The 18,068-nt window shown below is 37.5% G+C and overlaps 1 protein-coding gene across 2 annotated transcripts in view; it reads right to left on the bottom strand.

Moving 5' to 3' along the window:
* Positions 1-6,619: 6,619 nt before the first annotated feature.
* SUGT1 (SGT1 homolog, MIS12 kinetochore complex assembly cochaperone) overlaps positions 6,620-18,068 on the bottom strand; it is a 35,420-nt gene continuing 23,971 nt past the window's right edge. For both annotated transcript variants that reach the window (XM_054529075.2, XM_002824306.6), the window contains 2 exons: positions 14,747-14,928; positions 6,620-7,179 (listed from right to left, as the gene is read on the bottom strand). In XM_054529075.2, coding sequence (XP_054385050.2) covers positions 7,078-7,179; positions 14,747-14,928 — 284 coding nt within the window. In that variant the 3' untranslated portion in view covers positions 6,620-7,077. The remainder of the gene's footprint in view (positions 7,180-14,746; positions 14,929-18,068) is intronic.

The raw sequence follows: 18,068 nt of genomic DNA, 5'->3' as shown, positions 1-18,068 counted from the left end.
ACTAAAAATACAAAAAATTAGCTGGGCATGGTGGCGGGCGCCTATAGTTCCAGCTACTTGGGAGGCTGAGGCATGAGAATGGCGTGAACCGGGAGGCGGAGCTTGCAGTGAGCCGAGATCGCGCCACTGCACTCCAGCCTGGGCGACACAGAGCGACAGAGCGAGACTCGCGTCTCAAAAACAAAAACAAACACAAACACAAACAAACAAATATCAGCTTCTTTTCACTGATGGGAATAACAAGACAATCTGTGGTTTACAAACAGCATGATTTTGTACCTTGTATTTTTTACAAATCCTAATAGTCTTACCTTCTGTTTTGAGCTCTGAAATTGAAATGAAAACCAGAGAACTTCCGAAAGAAGTCCCTTAACATTCTACAACTAGTTTATATTTTCTGCCACCACTTTATTTTACGATTCTTTATAAAGTGCTGCTGACAATACTTACATAATTAAGCTCTATTTAAGTAAAATTATTAAAAACTTTTCATGAAGTCTTATGCTCTCCAAAGTACAAATTTTATAAATTACAGTAACAATTGTTAACTAGCTGATATACTTTCCTCAGACAGAATTCCACATCTTGAAAGACTGAACTTACAACACAAAAAGAGCTTCTCTAGGATTTCCACCTTCCAGCCTAGGATCATCTGATGTTATCTGTCACATGAAGCACTGCTCTTTGCACTTCACACACATAGATACACAATTCCAAAACCCTCAGACCAGATGAGTTTTTGAAGTCAGAATTTTGGATTTTAGAAGATAATGCAATATAGATAGACTATTAATAGTTCCCCTTTATCCATGGTTTTGCTTTCCACAATTTCAGTGACCCACAGTCAACTGCTGTCCAAAAATAACTGTTCACATAAGTTTTATTGCAGTATATTGTATATTCTATTATTAATATCTTACTGTGCCTAATTTATAAACTTTATCATAAGTATACATGTATAAAAAAATGTATATACAGCATTCAGTACTGGGGGTCTTAGAATGTATCTGCCACAGTTAAGGGGCAACTGCTGTATTTTGTAACAATTTCAGCAGGATCAGTGCTAGCATTCTATAATTAAACATTTAATATTTCTGCTGCAAAATGTGACTATTCATATTATAAATTCAGGTCATGTTTTATATCACTTGTCATACAGATGCGCGCGCGCACACACACACACACACACACACACACACAAAACCTTAGTATTTTGAGTCTTCTGGATTAAGATAACTGTGGAGTTACATGAATTCATTCAACTAAGACCATGAGGCATGAGGTGGATCCCAGTATCTCCTCTACATAGACGCAAAAACTGAGGCACAGAGACATTAAGCACCTATCCATTGTCACACAGCTAGTAAGCAATGTAGCCAGGATGATCCCAAACAGGATGGCTTCAGAGTCCATACATTTACCACTATGCAATACTGTCTTTTCATGTACTTAACAAAAGCTTTAAATATATATTAATAGTATGCACAATTGTTTATTATTTAGAGCTTTTGTGGCTGCATTATAGGGTACAGTTTTTTAAAAAACCCTATATAGGTATTAAGGACCATTTTCCTAACTCCTTCTAAAGAAACTGAAAATTACCTTTAGGTAAATAGCAGTGTTTCTGAAACATGTTTTTGTATAACTGAATCCTTTAATCATAGGAAAAAATAAAGTCAATGATATAGGTAGAAGTCTCAGTGTAAAAATAAAACTAAAAATCCAAATGTGAAGTCATACCAAATATTTAAAAGACTCCAGACAAGCCAAAATTCAAATATATATATACAAAATGCTAACATAGTTACGAAAAAGGAAATAACCTGAATCATTCAAATTTTATTGGAGAAATCAGTGACACACAAATCCTAACATGTCTATAGGAATAAAACCTTGAAACAATCTCAGCATTTGTACAACGGAACTGGTATGAGAGCTCCCAAGTTAAAGGAAAAAAAGAATTTCACTGGCATCATGTACCAGTCTTCTTACACATGCAACAGTTGTTAAAAGTACACTGTTTCTCTGTAATGATCTAGATTTGAGAAAAACAGCACCCTCTCAAAAATCAGACTACTTCTTTGCATTACTTCCAGTATGAGGCAAGAGATATGGATTCCTAATAAGCTTTCCTACTTAAGAAAGTGAGGATCTCTAGGAATGTATCTTCCCAGCTCATATATAAGAATTAGTTCTTGGCTGGGCACAGTGGCTCACGCCTATAATCCCAGCATTTTGGGAGGCCAAGGTGGGTGGATCATGAGGTAAGGAGTTCAAGACCAGCCTGAACAACATGGTGAAACCTCGTCTCTACTAAAAATACAAAAATTAGCTGGGCATGGCGGCGCATGCCTGTAATCCCAGCTACTCAGGAGGCTGAGGCAGAAGAATTGCTTGAACCTGGGAGGTGGAGGTTGCAGTGAGCCGAGACTGCACCACTGCATTCCAGCCTGAGCGACAGAGTGAGACTCTGCCTCAAAAAAAAAAAGAATTAGTTCTTTAACTTGAATATTCTCTGCTTCATTTCCAGTCAGCTGATTTGGTAATAAAAATCATTCATTCCACATCTAGCTTATTAACCTGATGAGAGGATTGCAGTTGTCAGAAGTATGGGTAATGGAGTCTGACAGGCCTGGGTTCAAATCCCAGCTATTGCAATTACTTACTAGTAGAGTGACTTGGGCAAAGAACTTTACTTTGGCCCTATCATCTTTCTGATTTGCAATAATGGGATGCTATCGAAGGGCGATTAAAAATGAGATAGTGCCACCCAGTCCATAAAAAATGCCAGTACACAGTAACTACCACTATTTGCAGTAATGAGTTAGCACTCATTGTATATGATTTTAGCTGATTTGGAGGAGCAACTTTACTAAGGTAGGAAGTGAGGCTAAGAGTTAAATTAATCTCAGAAACCAATCATAAGGATGGCTCCAAATAGTAACATTTGTAGGTAAATCAATACTTTCCCCACAAGTTCCCAAAATAAAATCTCTTGGTGTGTGTAAAATGATCTTACGATTTAAAAAATGCACAGATGGAGAAAGGAAAACCACATCAAAAGAGATGAACCCTTTTATTTAAAACTACATATGACACTTCCCTGCACAGAAATCAGTATTTTGTCCTTTTAGCTTTTATCATCTAATTCCTCTAGGCAGAAGTAACTTAAATCCATACTGTCATATGGTTACAGTAGCAGGTATGAGCAAAAGATGTACTTCTTTAGAGCTAGTTACAAAGGGTAAGTGGCTCTAGTAACTAACAAAAACACACACCACCTAGAAACATTCTACCTTTTTTTGGAAATGTCAGTAAAGCTACAAGTTCAGAGAGATGCACACCAATCTGAACAGGAAAGATTCCAAGGGAATTTAAGTGCATTAGGCTGATTAGATGGTAAATTAATATGCAATTTTGCTCTGGGTCAGTGATATATCTCAGAGATCAATAATCTAATCTGATGTAGGTAACTGAGGAAGGAATAGAGAAAGGTAAACTGGGAAAGAAGAGCCAAAAAATATTTAAGTACTGAACTAAATTAAAATTTCTATCTAAATTATTCATAATAGCACTGTGATATATCTCCATTTTAAATATTTACTTGAAGTTCATGACTGGGCGTGGTGGCTCACTCCTGTAATCCCAGCACTTTGGGGAGGCTGAGGCAGGTAGATAACTTGAGCCCAGAAGTTCAAGACCAGCCTGGGCACACGGTGAAACCCGGTTCTACAAAAAAAATACAAAAATTAGCCAGTCGTGGTGGTGCATGCCTGTGGTCTCAGCTACTTGGGAGGCTGAGATGGGAGAATCATTTGAGCCTGAAAGATTAAGGCTACAGTGAGCCAAGAATGAAAATGTGGGCCAGGCACAGTGACTCACACCTGTAATCCCAGCACTTTGGGAAGCCGAGGCAAGAGGATTACTTGAGCCTAGGAGTTGGAGGCTACAGTGAGCCATGATCGCACCACTGCACTCCAGCCTAGGTGATAGAAGACCATGTCTCTAAAAAATTTTTTTAAAAAGGAATAAAAATGTCTTTAAAAACTAGAGTTATTAATGCAAGCCATCCTCTTTCTCCATTCCATTTCACTCCCTATAGACAGAAAACAGATTGGCCAGTAAGTGCCAGTGCTAAAGACTGAGCTTGTTAGTTGGCAATCAACTCTGAATGGGTATTAAGACATAAGACAGGAAATTATCAAAATTGACCTTGATGTTTCAAACTTGTGATATAGATATCCAAAGAGATTACTAGATAGCAGAGTTCAAAAAGCAGATTATTCTATTCAAGATTCTTTCTATTCAAGACAGTGGGAGAATTCTGGATTCATCAAGGTGCAAATTATTATGCAAATCAGAAGAGATGAAGTCTACAAGACCAAGAAAAACATGTATTCCAGGACCAACCTTAAAAGAGAAAGGAAACACTTAAGAGGAAAAATATATACATTCTGAAGAAACAAAAGGCTACTAATACTAACAGCATTAAGAGAACCAAAATTTGAGAAATGAAAATTGGAGTCTAGAAACAAAGAGGGAACAATTAATAGCTACACTGAGATAGCAGAGGATAAGGACAGAGTTATGAGGCTTTTAATCAGAAAGAAGTTTTTTGTTTTAACTTTCTGGAGGCTTACAAGTTTCCATTATCTAGAATGATTAAACAAAGCAGTACTTTAGAGTGGGATTCTTGGGCAGCAATCTAGCCCACTTTTCAAAATTCCCTTGACCTATAAATCTAACGTATTTGACAAGGTGCGTTTATAATGCTTTCAGTCATGTTTTACAAACTCCCTTCAGACCAGCAAAATCCCAAATCCCGCAACACTTAGCAAATCTAGCCAATAGGTAAGCATATTCTAGATAATATGTCCTTTAAAAACAACCAAAGATAGTACTAGATTTTTTTTTTTTAAACAGCTATTTATTTTTTTTGAGATGGAGTCACCCAGGCTGGAGTGCAGTGGCATGATCTTGGCTCACTGCACCCTCTGCCTCCCGGTTCAAGCAATTCTCCCTGCCTCAGCCTCCCAAGTAGCTGGGACTACAGGCGCATGCCACTATGCCCAGCTAATTTTTGCATTTTTAGTAGACACAGGGTTTCACCATGTTGGCCAGGCTGGTCTTGAACTCCTGACCTCAGGTGATCTGCCCGCCGCCGCCTCCCAAAATGCTGGGATTACAAGCATGAGCTACCGCACCTGGTCAAAAACAGCTATTTTAATAGTGTCATTTTTAAGAAAGAAAAAGTTCAGCGGCAAAAATATGCTTCTGTATTTAGAACCACGGACCTTTAATTATAACTCTAAGACTCTATGGATTATTTACAAAGGAACTAAGAAAGGCCTAAACCTGCTGAAGATTATGAAGGTAGTCAATGACAGAAGACTTGCTAGAGCTAAGCATTCTTGTCTCTGGTGTAGTGCTGTACGTCCTCCTATGCCTCTGCAGTAACAGCCTTCCTCTTCATCTTAGGATTAATGGTACTGAGAAAATTTAACATACAGAATACAATAGTCACTATCCTATTTCCCTAAGAAGAAAACTTTAGAAATCCATCCAACCAAAAACTTAATTTTGCCTTTTCCTTCAGTGTTCAAGAAGAAAAAAATGTATCTAGTAGCTCTAAGTAGACAGAAGGACAAGTGAAAATTCTAGAATGCTTAAACAAGCTATAACAACAGGTTTGGGCACTATCTGGTATCACCTTACTGAAACTTTCCTTAGGAACTCCCCTACACCCCACAACGAAGGACTAGAAGGAAGGAGCTGAATTCCTACTGTTTTGGAGGCTGAAATGATGACCCGTTTGCCTCCCACTCCCCCTGCTCTGAGGGTACAGAGTAGTGCTTTGCCATAAAAATGTTAGTGACACCTAACAGAGCTGAGACCAACATCTGGGGTATTACAGTTGAGAAAATCATGGTGAGAAAACGAAGTCAGATCTACAGGTCATCCATAGCCTATACTCTGTAACAGCTTAGACTGTAAACAATTTTAATCACAGAACATTTTCCTGTCTCTAAAGTGTATTTATACCGAGTTCAGCATTCAATCTTTCCACAGTTCCTTCATGAATGTTATTTTTTTTCCCTGCTACATTTATAAGCTCTTTGAAGTTAATAATCATGTCTTTTACTTTTTGTATTCTCATGATATCTATATATTCTAGGCACAGAGTAAATACTAAACATATACACATTAATTTACTCTCACAGCAGTTACCATAAACCAATGAAACCAAAGTAATCATGCGGACGTGACAACAGAGATTTTCTAGTGACAACAGAGATTTTCTAATAAAGAAAAAAAATACCAAAAAACCCATCAATGCTGTAATTTCAGGAATCCTGTTGTGATAAAAGAAGCAAGTGGAGTTGGGCTTTCCTAGACCTTCTTTGCCCCACCTTCACAGATTATCCTTAGTATAAACTTGCAGTGTGTTAAAACTCAGGTATCTGTTTTATACAGAAATTTGCAAGGTAAGGACCAAAATATCTCAGTGCAATTAAAATTACAAATTCTTCCCATTAAAAGAACTAAACAGGAATTCCCTGTGATAATTTCTCAAAGTTCTCATTAAAAACTTAAGAAAAAGGTAAATAAACCAAACATCTTCATAGAAAAATTGTATTTACAACTCCATTCAAAAGCAGTTTTTAAAAGCAAATACAATGTAACACTGAAGGTGAAAAATCTAAGCTCACCCAAAGCTGCCAGGTCTAATAAATTACTGACAGAATACTGCATCAAAAATAAGGCAATAACTGAAAATATACCATTAAAGATTTCTCCATCCCCACAACTAGATAGAATGAATCTATCTAGGAGCAAATGATACACTTTATTCAGTTTCACCATGTCTGAAATCTTTAAGGACAGAAGTGATAAAATGTTATCTTCATTCTTCATTAGACTTGAACACTTGAAGGAAAATAATTTCTAAAGCACGAAGAGGTAAAGAGGTATAATCTTTCAAAAAGATATTCAGTGTTCAAAATTCAAGAATGCAATATCAATACACAATGGGCATTAGGTGAATATACACAATACAGTGAGAGCAAATTAATTTATTTAGTACTTTTTCCATTCCATATCATCAGGAGGATTGATTTCAACTTTCCTTTTACCTACATCAGACCAGTTGGTACTCAAAACTGTACCACCCGACTCCATCTGCAATGAAAAACAAAAATAGATTAATTCCTGGACCATATAATCAAAATAGAATATTTTTCTAAAAATGTTCCAAGCATAGAGCCCCAAATATTGGCTACTATATACAGCTCAATATAAACTCTATGCAATACATATATAATAGATTATACACAGATAAAATATATAGCTCAATATAAACTCAAAACAATATTTTTATTTAATCTTAGGCATTCCAGAGGTTAACAAGTTCCATAAAATCTGAAAAGGAAATCCTAAAGTAGTCAGGGAGGTGCACTACACCCTTTGCTAATGAGCATAGATGTGCATGTAGAAAAACTACCTTCAATTGAAAATATTATTAGCTCCCAAAAAAAATGATTATTGTAATCTCTTTTGCTGAAGACCGTAAAGACCAGTCAAAATAATCTCTTCTTGTACCAGCTGAAGAGAACTTTAAGGGCCTCTACTTTCTGCTCTCTTTGTACCAAACACATGCAAGTTTATCCAAAATTTTTTAAAAATCAAGGTACATAAATGCAGGTATAGAAAGTCAGTGTCTCACTGAAGAATTGGTCATTTATTTACCGTCTACTGAATATACCACCTACCAACAACCCAAGCATATTCATTAATATATTTAAAAAAACCATCTGGACATTTTTTTTGTTTGTTTTTTTGTTTTTTTGAGACGGAGTTCACTCTTGTTGCCCAGGCTGGAGTGCAATGGCACGATCTCGGCTCACCGCAACCTCCACCTTCCAGGTTCAAGCGCTTCTCCTGCCTCAGCCTCCCGAGTAGCTGGGATTACAGGCATGCACCACCATGCCCGGCTAATTTTGTATTTTTAGTAGAGACAGGGTTTCTCCATATTGGTCAGGCTGGTCTCAAACTCCCGACCCTCAGGTGATCCGCCTGCCTTGGCCTTCCAAAGTGCTGGGATTATAGGCATGAGCCACCGCGCCTGGCCCCATATGGATATTTCTTATTTTAACATGATAAAAATCAATGGATTTGAACCACATCAAAGAATAATGCGAATTATTAAAATATAAACATTTAAAAATAACCAACTGTGTTAGTGGCCAATGTATACAGTTACAAAACCTACACATTGGAACCTCAATGTAACCCCATGTCCGACACGCTCTACCGAGCTCCCTTACATGGGATTTTTTGCATGGCAGTGATTTTTGTGTCCTTAGTCATCTTGCAAACATGAAATGTCACCACCTCTATGTGGCTTTCTCTGACTTCTTATTTCTCTGTTCCTGTAAATTTGTCTTCTGTGTGAGCCTAATTACCATTTACATAACATGTGTCACAGTGCGTTGTTGCAATTTAAGGTTCTGTCTTCTTAGATCTGCTTTCCACCCTTGACTTCAACTAATGCTGAGAGCTCATTAAGGGCAAGGAGTACATTTTACTAATATTCATATCGTAGTTCTAAGCACAGTGGCCTAGCACATAGTGGGCTTTAAATAAAATGACTGAATTACATTTGACAAGTCTGTATAATAAACTACCCCAAGGCCGGGCGTAGTGCCTCACGCCTGGAATTCCAGCACTTTGGGAGGCTGAGGTGGGCAGATCACCTGAGGTCAGGAGATCAAGACCAGCCTGGCCAACGTGATGAAATCCCATCTCTACTAAAACTACAAAAATTAGCCAGGCGTAGTGGCATGCGCCTGTAGTCCCAGCTACTCTAGAGGCTGAGTCACGAGAATCACTTGAACCTGGGAGGCAGAGGTTGCAATGAGCTGAGATCGCGCCACTGCATTCCAGCCTGAGTGACCGAGTGAAACTCTCTCTCAAACAGACAAACACGAACTACCCCAAGAGGATCTTCAGTTGTGGATTTGGTTTACAAACTGACCATATTTGCTGATGACACTTATCACCCCACCCCAGCATCTCTCCTAATAGACTGCAGGGCAATTTAGCACTTCCCTCTGATTATTTTGTGTATCTTGGTCTTTTGTCCCAATTAGATAAGGAGATTATAGAGAATAAAGTCTAGTTTCTTTCATATTCTCACAAGGACAGAAGCCCCTGGTATATTCCAGATCAATGTTGCTGCACAGATGGCTTATTTTATGGGTATACACAATTTGGTTATAATTGTCAAAGTTTCTATATGAAAATGAGTGCAGATTCTACCTGTGATCTTTGATTTGATTTGACTTGACATCTTTGATCTGACATACTGCTAATCTTGTCTACCACACTTTTAAAAGTCAAAAGTGAGAATGACTTCTCCTGGGAAGATCAAGTAGATTACTTTTCCTATTCTTCCCAGTAGTAAATCTAAACACCCTAGATGCTACATATCAAACAGAGGTAAAAAGACTCTAAAAGGGGCCAGATGCAGTGGCTCACACCTATAATCCCAGTACTTTGGGAGGACAATGCAGGAGGATTGCTTAAGTCCAAGAGTTCAAGAACAGCCTGGACAACATAGGAGACCTTATCTCTACAAAAAAAAAAGAAGAAGAAGAAAAATAGCCGGGTGTGGTGGCGCACACCTATAGTGCCAGCTACTTAGGAGGCTCAGGTGGGAGGATCACTTGAGCTCAGGAGTTCAAGGCTGCAGTGATTCATGATCGCACCTCTGTATTCCAGCTGGAACAACAGAGCAAGACCCTGTCTAGAAAAAAAAAAAAAAAAAAAAAAAAAAAGACACCAAAAGGTAAAGTGAAGATAGACCTACCAGGGACCTTGGGACTCAAGAAATGACATGGTGGCAAATTCTGGGTTTTCCTTTTGCCTCATATATCCTAGACTTGGAGCTGAAGAAGCTGGAAACACCAAGGGGCACAAACAAGAAAAAAAAAAAAAGTCCCAACAAACCCCTGCTCTCTCTTGCCAAGAGATCAGGGAAGGACGCTGCCTAGGAAAACAGAAAACTTTCAGACAACAGGCCAGGCGTGGTGGCTCATGCCTGTAATCTCAGCACTTTGGGAGGCCAACATGGGAGGACTGCTTGAGTTCAAGAGTTCAAGACCAGCCTGGGCAATATGGGGAGGCCTCGTCTCTACAAAAAATAAAAAAAAATTAACTGGGAATGGTGGCGCATGCCTGTGATCCCAGCTACTCAGGAGGACTACTCGAGCCCAGGAGGTCAAGGCTGCACTGAGCCACGATTGCACCACTGCACTCCCCTCTGGGCGACAGAGAGACCCTGTCTCAAAAATGAGTGAATAGGTAGAAATAGATAATAGATAAATGAACATCTTAAGAACCTAGAAAAATAAGAACAAAATGCACCTAGAGCAAGCAGAAGGAAGAAAGTAAAAATAAAAATAGAAATGAATAAAAAAATGTAGAACAAAGTAGAGGAAAAAATGAAACAGAGCTAATTCTTTGGAAGAAAAAATTCAATAACATAAGCAAATCTAGCTAATGGATAAGCATATGCTACATAAGGTGTCGTTTAAACCTCTAGCAAGACTGACAAAGAAAAAACAGAAAAGACACAAATTACTATTATAAGAATGGTAAAAAGATATCACTATAAACCCTGCAGACATCAAAAGAGTAGGGAGGCCAGGCATGGGGGTTCACTCCTGTAATCCCAGCACTTTGGGAGGCCAAGGTGGGCGGATTGCTTGAGCTCAGGAGTTACAGACCAGACTGGACAACATGGCAAAACCCCATCTCTACAAAATAAAATAAAATTAAATAAAATTAAAATAAATTAGTTGGACATGACGGCACATGCCTGTAGTCCCAGCTACTGGAGAGGCTGAGATGAGAGGATCACTTGAGCCTGGGAAGTTGAGGCTGCAGTGAGCTATGATCACACTACTACACTCTAGCCTGGGCGACAGAAAAATGCCGTCTCAAAAACAAAAGACAAAAAACAAAAAGAATAAGGGACTATACAAACACTGACAACTTGGACAAAATGGATCAATTTATCAGAAACACAAACCACAAGTCACCCATATGAAATAGATAATTTGAACAGTCCTATAAAAACTTTTAGGTTAACTAAATTCATAACTCTAAATCTCCTAATAAAGAAATCTCCAGGCCCAGACTATTTCACTGGTGAGTTCTACCAAATACTTAAGAAAAGTTAATACCAATTATACACAATATCTTCTAAAAGATAGAAGAGGATGAAATGCTTCCTAATTCATTTTATGAAGTATTACTCTGATGCCAAACCAAAGACAGCACAAAAAGAAAATTACAGACTCATATTCCTCATGAATATAGACACAATAACCCATAACAAAACATTAGAAGACAGAATTAAGAGACACACTATATGACAAAGTAGGGCTCATGCAAGACTGTCTCAATACTTAAAAATCAATCATATTAATCATATAAAATCACCATATTAACAGGCTAAGGAAGAAAAATCATATAATCCTATCAATCAACACAGACAAAACATTTTACAAAAAGTTAATATTAAAAGTTAATGATAAAAAAATTTCAGAAAAATAGGAATACAACAGAACTTTCATAACTTGACAAAGATCATCTACCAAAAATTTACAGTTAACATTTTACTTAATGATGAAACAATAGATACTTTTCCCTTAAAATGGGAAACAAAGCAAGGATATCCACACTCACTACTCTTATTCAACACAGTGCTGAAGTTGCAGCCAGTGAAATACAGCAAGAAAAGGAGATAAAAGGCATACAGATAGAAAAGGGAGAAATAAAACTCTCCGTATCTGCAGATAAATAAAACTTCCATATTTGAAGATGACTGTCCACATTAAAAAAATGACAATCTATCCAAAAATACTCCTAGAACTGAGTCCAGCAATGTCATAGAACACAAGATAAACATAAAATTAACTGTATCTCTAGATTCCAGTAATGAACACCAAAATTATATATAATCACTTTATTCTAAAATTTACATGGAAAGACAAATGAGTTAGAATATCTAAAAACAACTGCGAAAATAAAGGATAAAGTAGGAGGAATGAGTCTGCCCAATTTCAGACTTAAATGGCTACAGCTCAAGACAGTGGGACTGACAGAGGAACATACATATAGATCACATACAGCTCAATCTAACACAATGGGGAACTTAGAAATAGACTCACACAAATATGCTCAACTGATTTTTGAGAGAGGTGCAAAGGCAATCCAATGAGAAGATAGGTGCTAGAACACTTGAACATACTATCCACCTCACAAAAAGGAATCTCAAGTTAAATCTCACACTTGACATAAAAATTCAAAATGCATCACAGACTTAAATGTAATATGTAGGCCAGGTGCTGTGGCTCATGCCTGTAACTCTAACACTTCAGGAAGCCAAGGCCAAAGGACTGCTTGAGGTCAGAAGTTCGAGACCACCCTAAGCAATACGGAGACACCCCACCTCTACAAAAAATTTTAAAAATTAGCCAGGCATGGCAGCATGGATGTGTAGTCCCATCTACTTGGGAGGCTGAGGCGTGAGGATCACTTGAGCCCAGGACTTTGAGGTTACAGTGAACTGTGACTGTGCCACTGTACTTCAGCCTGGGTGACAGAATGAGACCCTGTCTCTAAATAAAAAATAAATGTAATATGTAAAACAATATTACTTTTATTTATTTTTTAAATAGGAGAAAGTCTTTGAGATCTAGGCAAAGAGTTAATAAGACTTGAAACTAAAAGCATGATCCATAAAAAGTGGTAAATTAGACTTAATCAAAATGAAATATTTTGGCTCTATGAAAGACCCTGTTAAGAAAATGAAAACTACAAACTGGGAGAAAATATATGCAAACTACATATCTGACAAAGATTGCCAGATCTGTGATCATCAGGGATCACGGAAGGGTGGGGGTGGGGTTAGTGAGTATGGCCATAAGATAGCAACATAAGGGATCCTTGGAATCCATGAAAATGTTCTATCTCTCTTTTTTTTTTTTTTTTTTTTAAGAGATAGGGTCTCACTTTGCTGCCGAGGCTAAGTGTAGTGGCACGATCATAGCTCACTGCAACCTTGAATTCCTGGGCTCAAACAATACTCCTGCCTCAGACGCCTGAGCTGACAGGGGCACAACATCATGCCAAGCTAGCTTTTAAATTTCTTGTAGAGACCAGAACTTACCATATTGCCCAGGCTAATCTAGCCGCAAGGGATCCTGTGGCCTCAGACTCCCAAAGCACTGGGATTAAAGGTTCCGTATCTTAACTGTCAATATCATGGTTGTGACGCTGTAGCATAGTTTTGGCAAAATGTTTCCATCAGTGGAAACTTTGTAAAAGGTACAAAGAATCTCATTTCTTAGGATTGCATGTCAATCTGCAATTATCTCAAAACTGAAAGTTTAATGGAGACTTTTTTTTTTTTGAGACAGGGTCTCTATTGCCCAGGCTGTAGTTTAGTGGCACAAAAAAAACAGCTCACTGCAACCTTGACCACCCAGGCTCAAGAGATCCTCCCACCTCACCTTCCCAAGTAGCTGAGACCACGGACACATGCCACCAGGCCTAGCTAATTTTTTTTTTTTTTTTTTTTGTAGAGATAGGGTCTCTCTATGTTGCCCAGGCTGGTCTCAAGATCTTTAGCTCAAGTGATCCTCCCACCTCAGTCTCCCAAAAGTGATGAAAAACATTTTTTTAATCAATAGTGAGGCTGGTTGAGATGCCTCACACCTGTAATCCCAGCACTTTGGGAGGCTGACGCGGCTAGATTGCTTGAAGCCAGGAGTTCAAGACCAGCCTGGGCAACGTGGCGCAACCCCATCTCTACAAGAAATAAAGTAGCCAGGCGTGGTGGTGCATGTCTATAGTCCCAGCTACTGCAGAGGCTGAGGTAGGAGAATCACTTGAGCCTGGCAGACAGAGGCTGCAATGAGCCGAGATCACACCACTGCACTCAAGCCTGGGCAACAGCGTGAGACCTCGTCTCTAAATAAATAAACTGTGAAAAGCACAATCATGACCAATTAACCACATATTTCTTAAGTGTGAAATACCTGAGCCTCAACCACATTAACTAAACATTAAATTACTAATTTTAACTTTCTACTGTAAATATGAATGTCTTAAAAAAGTCATATTTCCAGAGCTACTGGTATTAATAAAAGTCACATGATTACAACTGCAAGCTAAATATACAATGACGAATTATTACTAAAATTTTGAGGTCTAATTTAGGTATTTATGCTGCCCTGACAAAAAGCCTGAATTTTCTTAATCAAGAGAGTTGTTAAACAATGAATAATGTGCACCTTCTACTTGCAAACACTATTCTGAAAAGTTTCGCATCTATATTCTTCATCTCTAACATTGAGACTACATATGAGTCTAGAAGGGAAACAACAGAAGTTCACTCAGCTACTGTGATAAATCCAAGTAGGATGACTCCATATCAATGTAACTCATTGATAAAAAATACCTACTTAGGATAAACCACTTGTTTCTCATCTCTTCCATAAGTTTTCAACTTCCTCAAAAATTACTCTTAGAGCAAAAAGAAACGTTCAGACAGACCTTATTCAAAAAGTACTCCCAGCTATAGTACACGCAATTTGGTCTCACATTACCAATTTTCTCGTTTAAAATATGTAAAATTTGCTCCCATATATATTTCTTTAAAAGTTTATATTCTTACAAAGGATTTGTTCATGGCACGTTTCACTTCATCAGAACCATCTGAATAGATCTGCTGAAATAATCTGTTTAAAGCTGCATCTCCCTCCAACTTTTCATTCTTTTCTTCTTCTTTGATCTCACCAACCAATTTATCCCAATTTCTTGTATAAGGAGATGATGATGGATATAGGTTCTTTACATCTATGAAGTAAAAAAGGCAGAAGTAATTAATCAACATGTTTCAATTATGTCGAGAATATGTAAACTTTGTGACCATGTATAATGGAACATCTTAGCAAACAGGTTACTGAATTTCAGGTATCCAATAAGTGTCTTTCTGGTATATACGTCAATAACAAAATTCACATTTCTAAAAACTGAGTCAGTTACCATAATGTAAAATCTGGGGATTTCTTTTGAGCAAAATAACTCAATAAAGTGTAAACTTTTGATACGTTATACAAAATTAGATTAAAAGCAGATTCTTCATGTTGATAACAGAAACTAGATGAAAAGTATACAGAACTTTTATGTTTTCAGAAAAGTTGCAGAGACAGTACAAACAATTCTAAAAATAAAATTTTTTAAAGGATGCCTAAGAAATCTTTTGTAACTAAGATTTTAATAAATGTTAAAAATGTGACTTTTTCTCAAGTACTTAGTATCTTTCAGAGTATAAATAGCCTGAAAATATAAATAATCATCCATGCCACTCCATACTCTCCCCACATCAAAAAAGTAAGATTATTTTAATAGGCAATAACAATAAGTAATTCCTAAATGTTTAAAGTACTACACTTGATCTAAAGTTCAATGCCCACATCCCATATACCTAGCAAATAATAGCATTTGTAGGGAACACTGGAGTAAACAGAGGCTGCTTGCAGCCAGAGAGGCTACTGGCCCAGGGGCTCGGGGTACTGCCAAGATTGCTCCAAAGACAAAAGGCATCAAGATCTTGGCACACAAATAATTAGAAAATAACTAGATAACCTAGTAGCTACAGGAGCAGATCTGTTCACTATTCAATGAAAATATAATGACAGCCTCAAATGTGAGTCACATATATAATTTAAAAATTCCTAGTAACTACATTACTAAAAAGAATCAGGTGAAATACAGTTTAATAATACATTTTATTTAACCTGATATATCAAATACAGTATCATATTGACTTGAAACCAACAGAGGCCGGGCATGGGGGCTCACGCCTATAATCCCAGCACTTTGGGAGGCCAAGTAGGAGGACTGCTTGAGGCCAGAAGTGTGAGACCAGCCTGGGCAACACAGTGAGAGCCCATCTCTATGAAAAAAAAATAATAATAATTAGCTGAGCGTGGTGGCACATGCCTGCAGTACCAGCTACTCGGAAGGTTGGGGTAGGAGGACTGCTTGAGTCCAGGAGGTCGAGGCTACACTGAGCCATGACAGTGCCACTGCATTCCAGCCTGGGCGACAGAGCAAGATTCTCTCTCCAAAAAAAAAAAAAAAAAAAAAAACCCAACAAAAAAAAGCAGGCATTTTATATTCTTTTTTTCATACTAAGTCTTCAAACTGTAGCATATATTTCACATAGCACATCATCTCAATGCAGACTAGTCATATTTCAAGTGCTCAACAGGTAACATGTGGCTAGCAGCTACTGTATTGGACAAAAGAGCTATAGTTTTCAAAAAACCCAATTCAAAATTTCCCCATCAGTATGTATTAGGACACATTAGTACTAATCTAAATGTTCCTCCCAATACTGCTCTCTACATCCCTTTTGTCAAAATAGCTGAGAAACTATTTAACATCCACTGTTTTTCTACGCTTTCTCTTCACTTGTAAACCGACTTTCTCCCTGCCCATTCCTCCTCAAAACAAAACAACACACACAACACCAACACATAGTTTTTTTTCAGGGCCAAATATATTGTTTGGAAAATCCTATCCACCTTCCTTCTACTAGATATCCTCCTATCTTTGTACATTTTCACTAGTAGCCAGATAAAACAAAAAATGCATGCCATGGTAAGTTAAGAGCCTGGGAAACATGGATTTAATTAATTCTAATGCTGACTCCCAGGAAGGATGAGAACAGAGGTTTTAATCTCTATTTTATAGATAAGCAAGCTGGCTCAGATAGGTTAAGTGACTTGCCCTTATCTACAGTCTCCAGCTTGCAATACATAGGAATCTGACAAGTATATTAATTTCTTACAAAAACAGGACAGGAAGAATATCATCTTGAATATCTAAGGTGTTGAGTTTAGAAAAAACATGGTAACTATAACACTAAAAAGCCTTGATCTTTAATCTCAGAAAAACTTTTAACACCTGGAGATGGTAGATGAACTACTGAGAGATGAGTAATCTAACCTCCCTGCTCATTCACTATAATATCAAATAACTACATAGATACTCATGTCAGCAAAGACTGTTTCCATTGTTAGAAAATGCAACAACAAGCAGTATGCAACAAGTAGACAACAGGTTAACAGAATAACTGGACCCAACTTTGAAGACCTAGATTTTAGTCCTAGACAATGAGAACTGATGGATAATCTTGAGCTTAACTTTTCTGAGCCTGCAAAATGGGAGGAATACTAAGGGGCTGCCTGTTATGCAGGGCTGTTAGAATTAAGTAAGATACTACATTTAAAGTGATTATATATTTTTAAAGCTTTCAGCTACATATAAACCTCAGCCTCAAAATCTCTTGGAGTCAGTCCTAAAAGAAACACATACATCTTTCAAATAAAGTGTGAGGCACATGCTTAAATACCTTAAATACCAACTAGATATACTTCAGTCCTTAAAAAGTATCTGTTGGTGTTAATACCCTGATTTTGAAAATTATACCATAGACTACTTAAGAGGTAATCATTGGACTAGTTAAGACACTATCACTGGGGGAAACTGGGTGAAAGCTACATGAGAATCTCTTATTTTTGAAATTTCTAAATATCCAAAATTATTTCTTAAGAAATAACTATACACACACACACACACACAAACACACACACAAATGATCTGTTGAATAACTCAGTGTTTTCTAAAAGATACCACAAGGAAATGTGTTTTCTGTTACAGAAGAAAGCAGTCAAAATCAGAAAAAATAGCTGAGACACATGTTACTTTGTTTCAGTCATTAAATCAGACCATTACTTCCAATAAAAAGAAATTTCCCTCCACTCATTAATGAAGCTATTGCTATAAAATATAATCTTAGGTTGTAGTTCTGAGTGTGCTGTGAATTAGTCCACTAGAAAAATTCTTACCTAGTTATCGCATATACTTAAAATTGACCTCAACACAAAGTTCAGTTTCTTACAGGGTTAAATATACAATGAAGCCTG

The sequence above is a fragment of the Pongo abelii genome, chromosome 14 (assembly GCF_028885655.2).
Source record: "Pongo abelii isolate AG06213 chromosome 14, NHGRI_mPonAbe1-v2.0_pri, whole genome shotgun sequence".
Classification (NCBI taxonomy): Eukaryota; Metazoa; Chordata; class Mammalia; order Primates; family Hominidae; genus Pongo; species Pongo abelii.
This window is presented reverse-complemented; position numbering and strand designations above follow the sequence as displayed.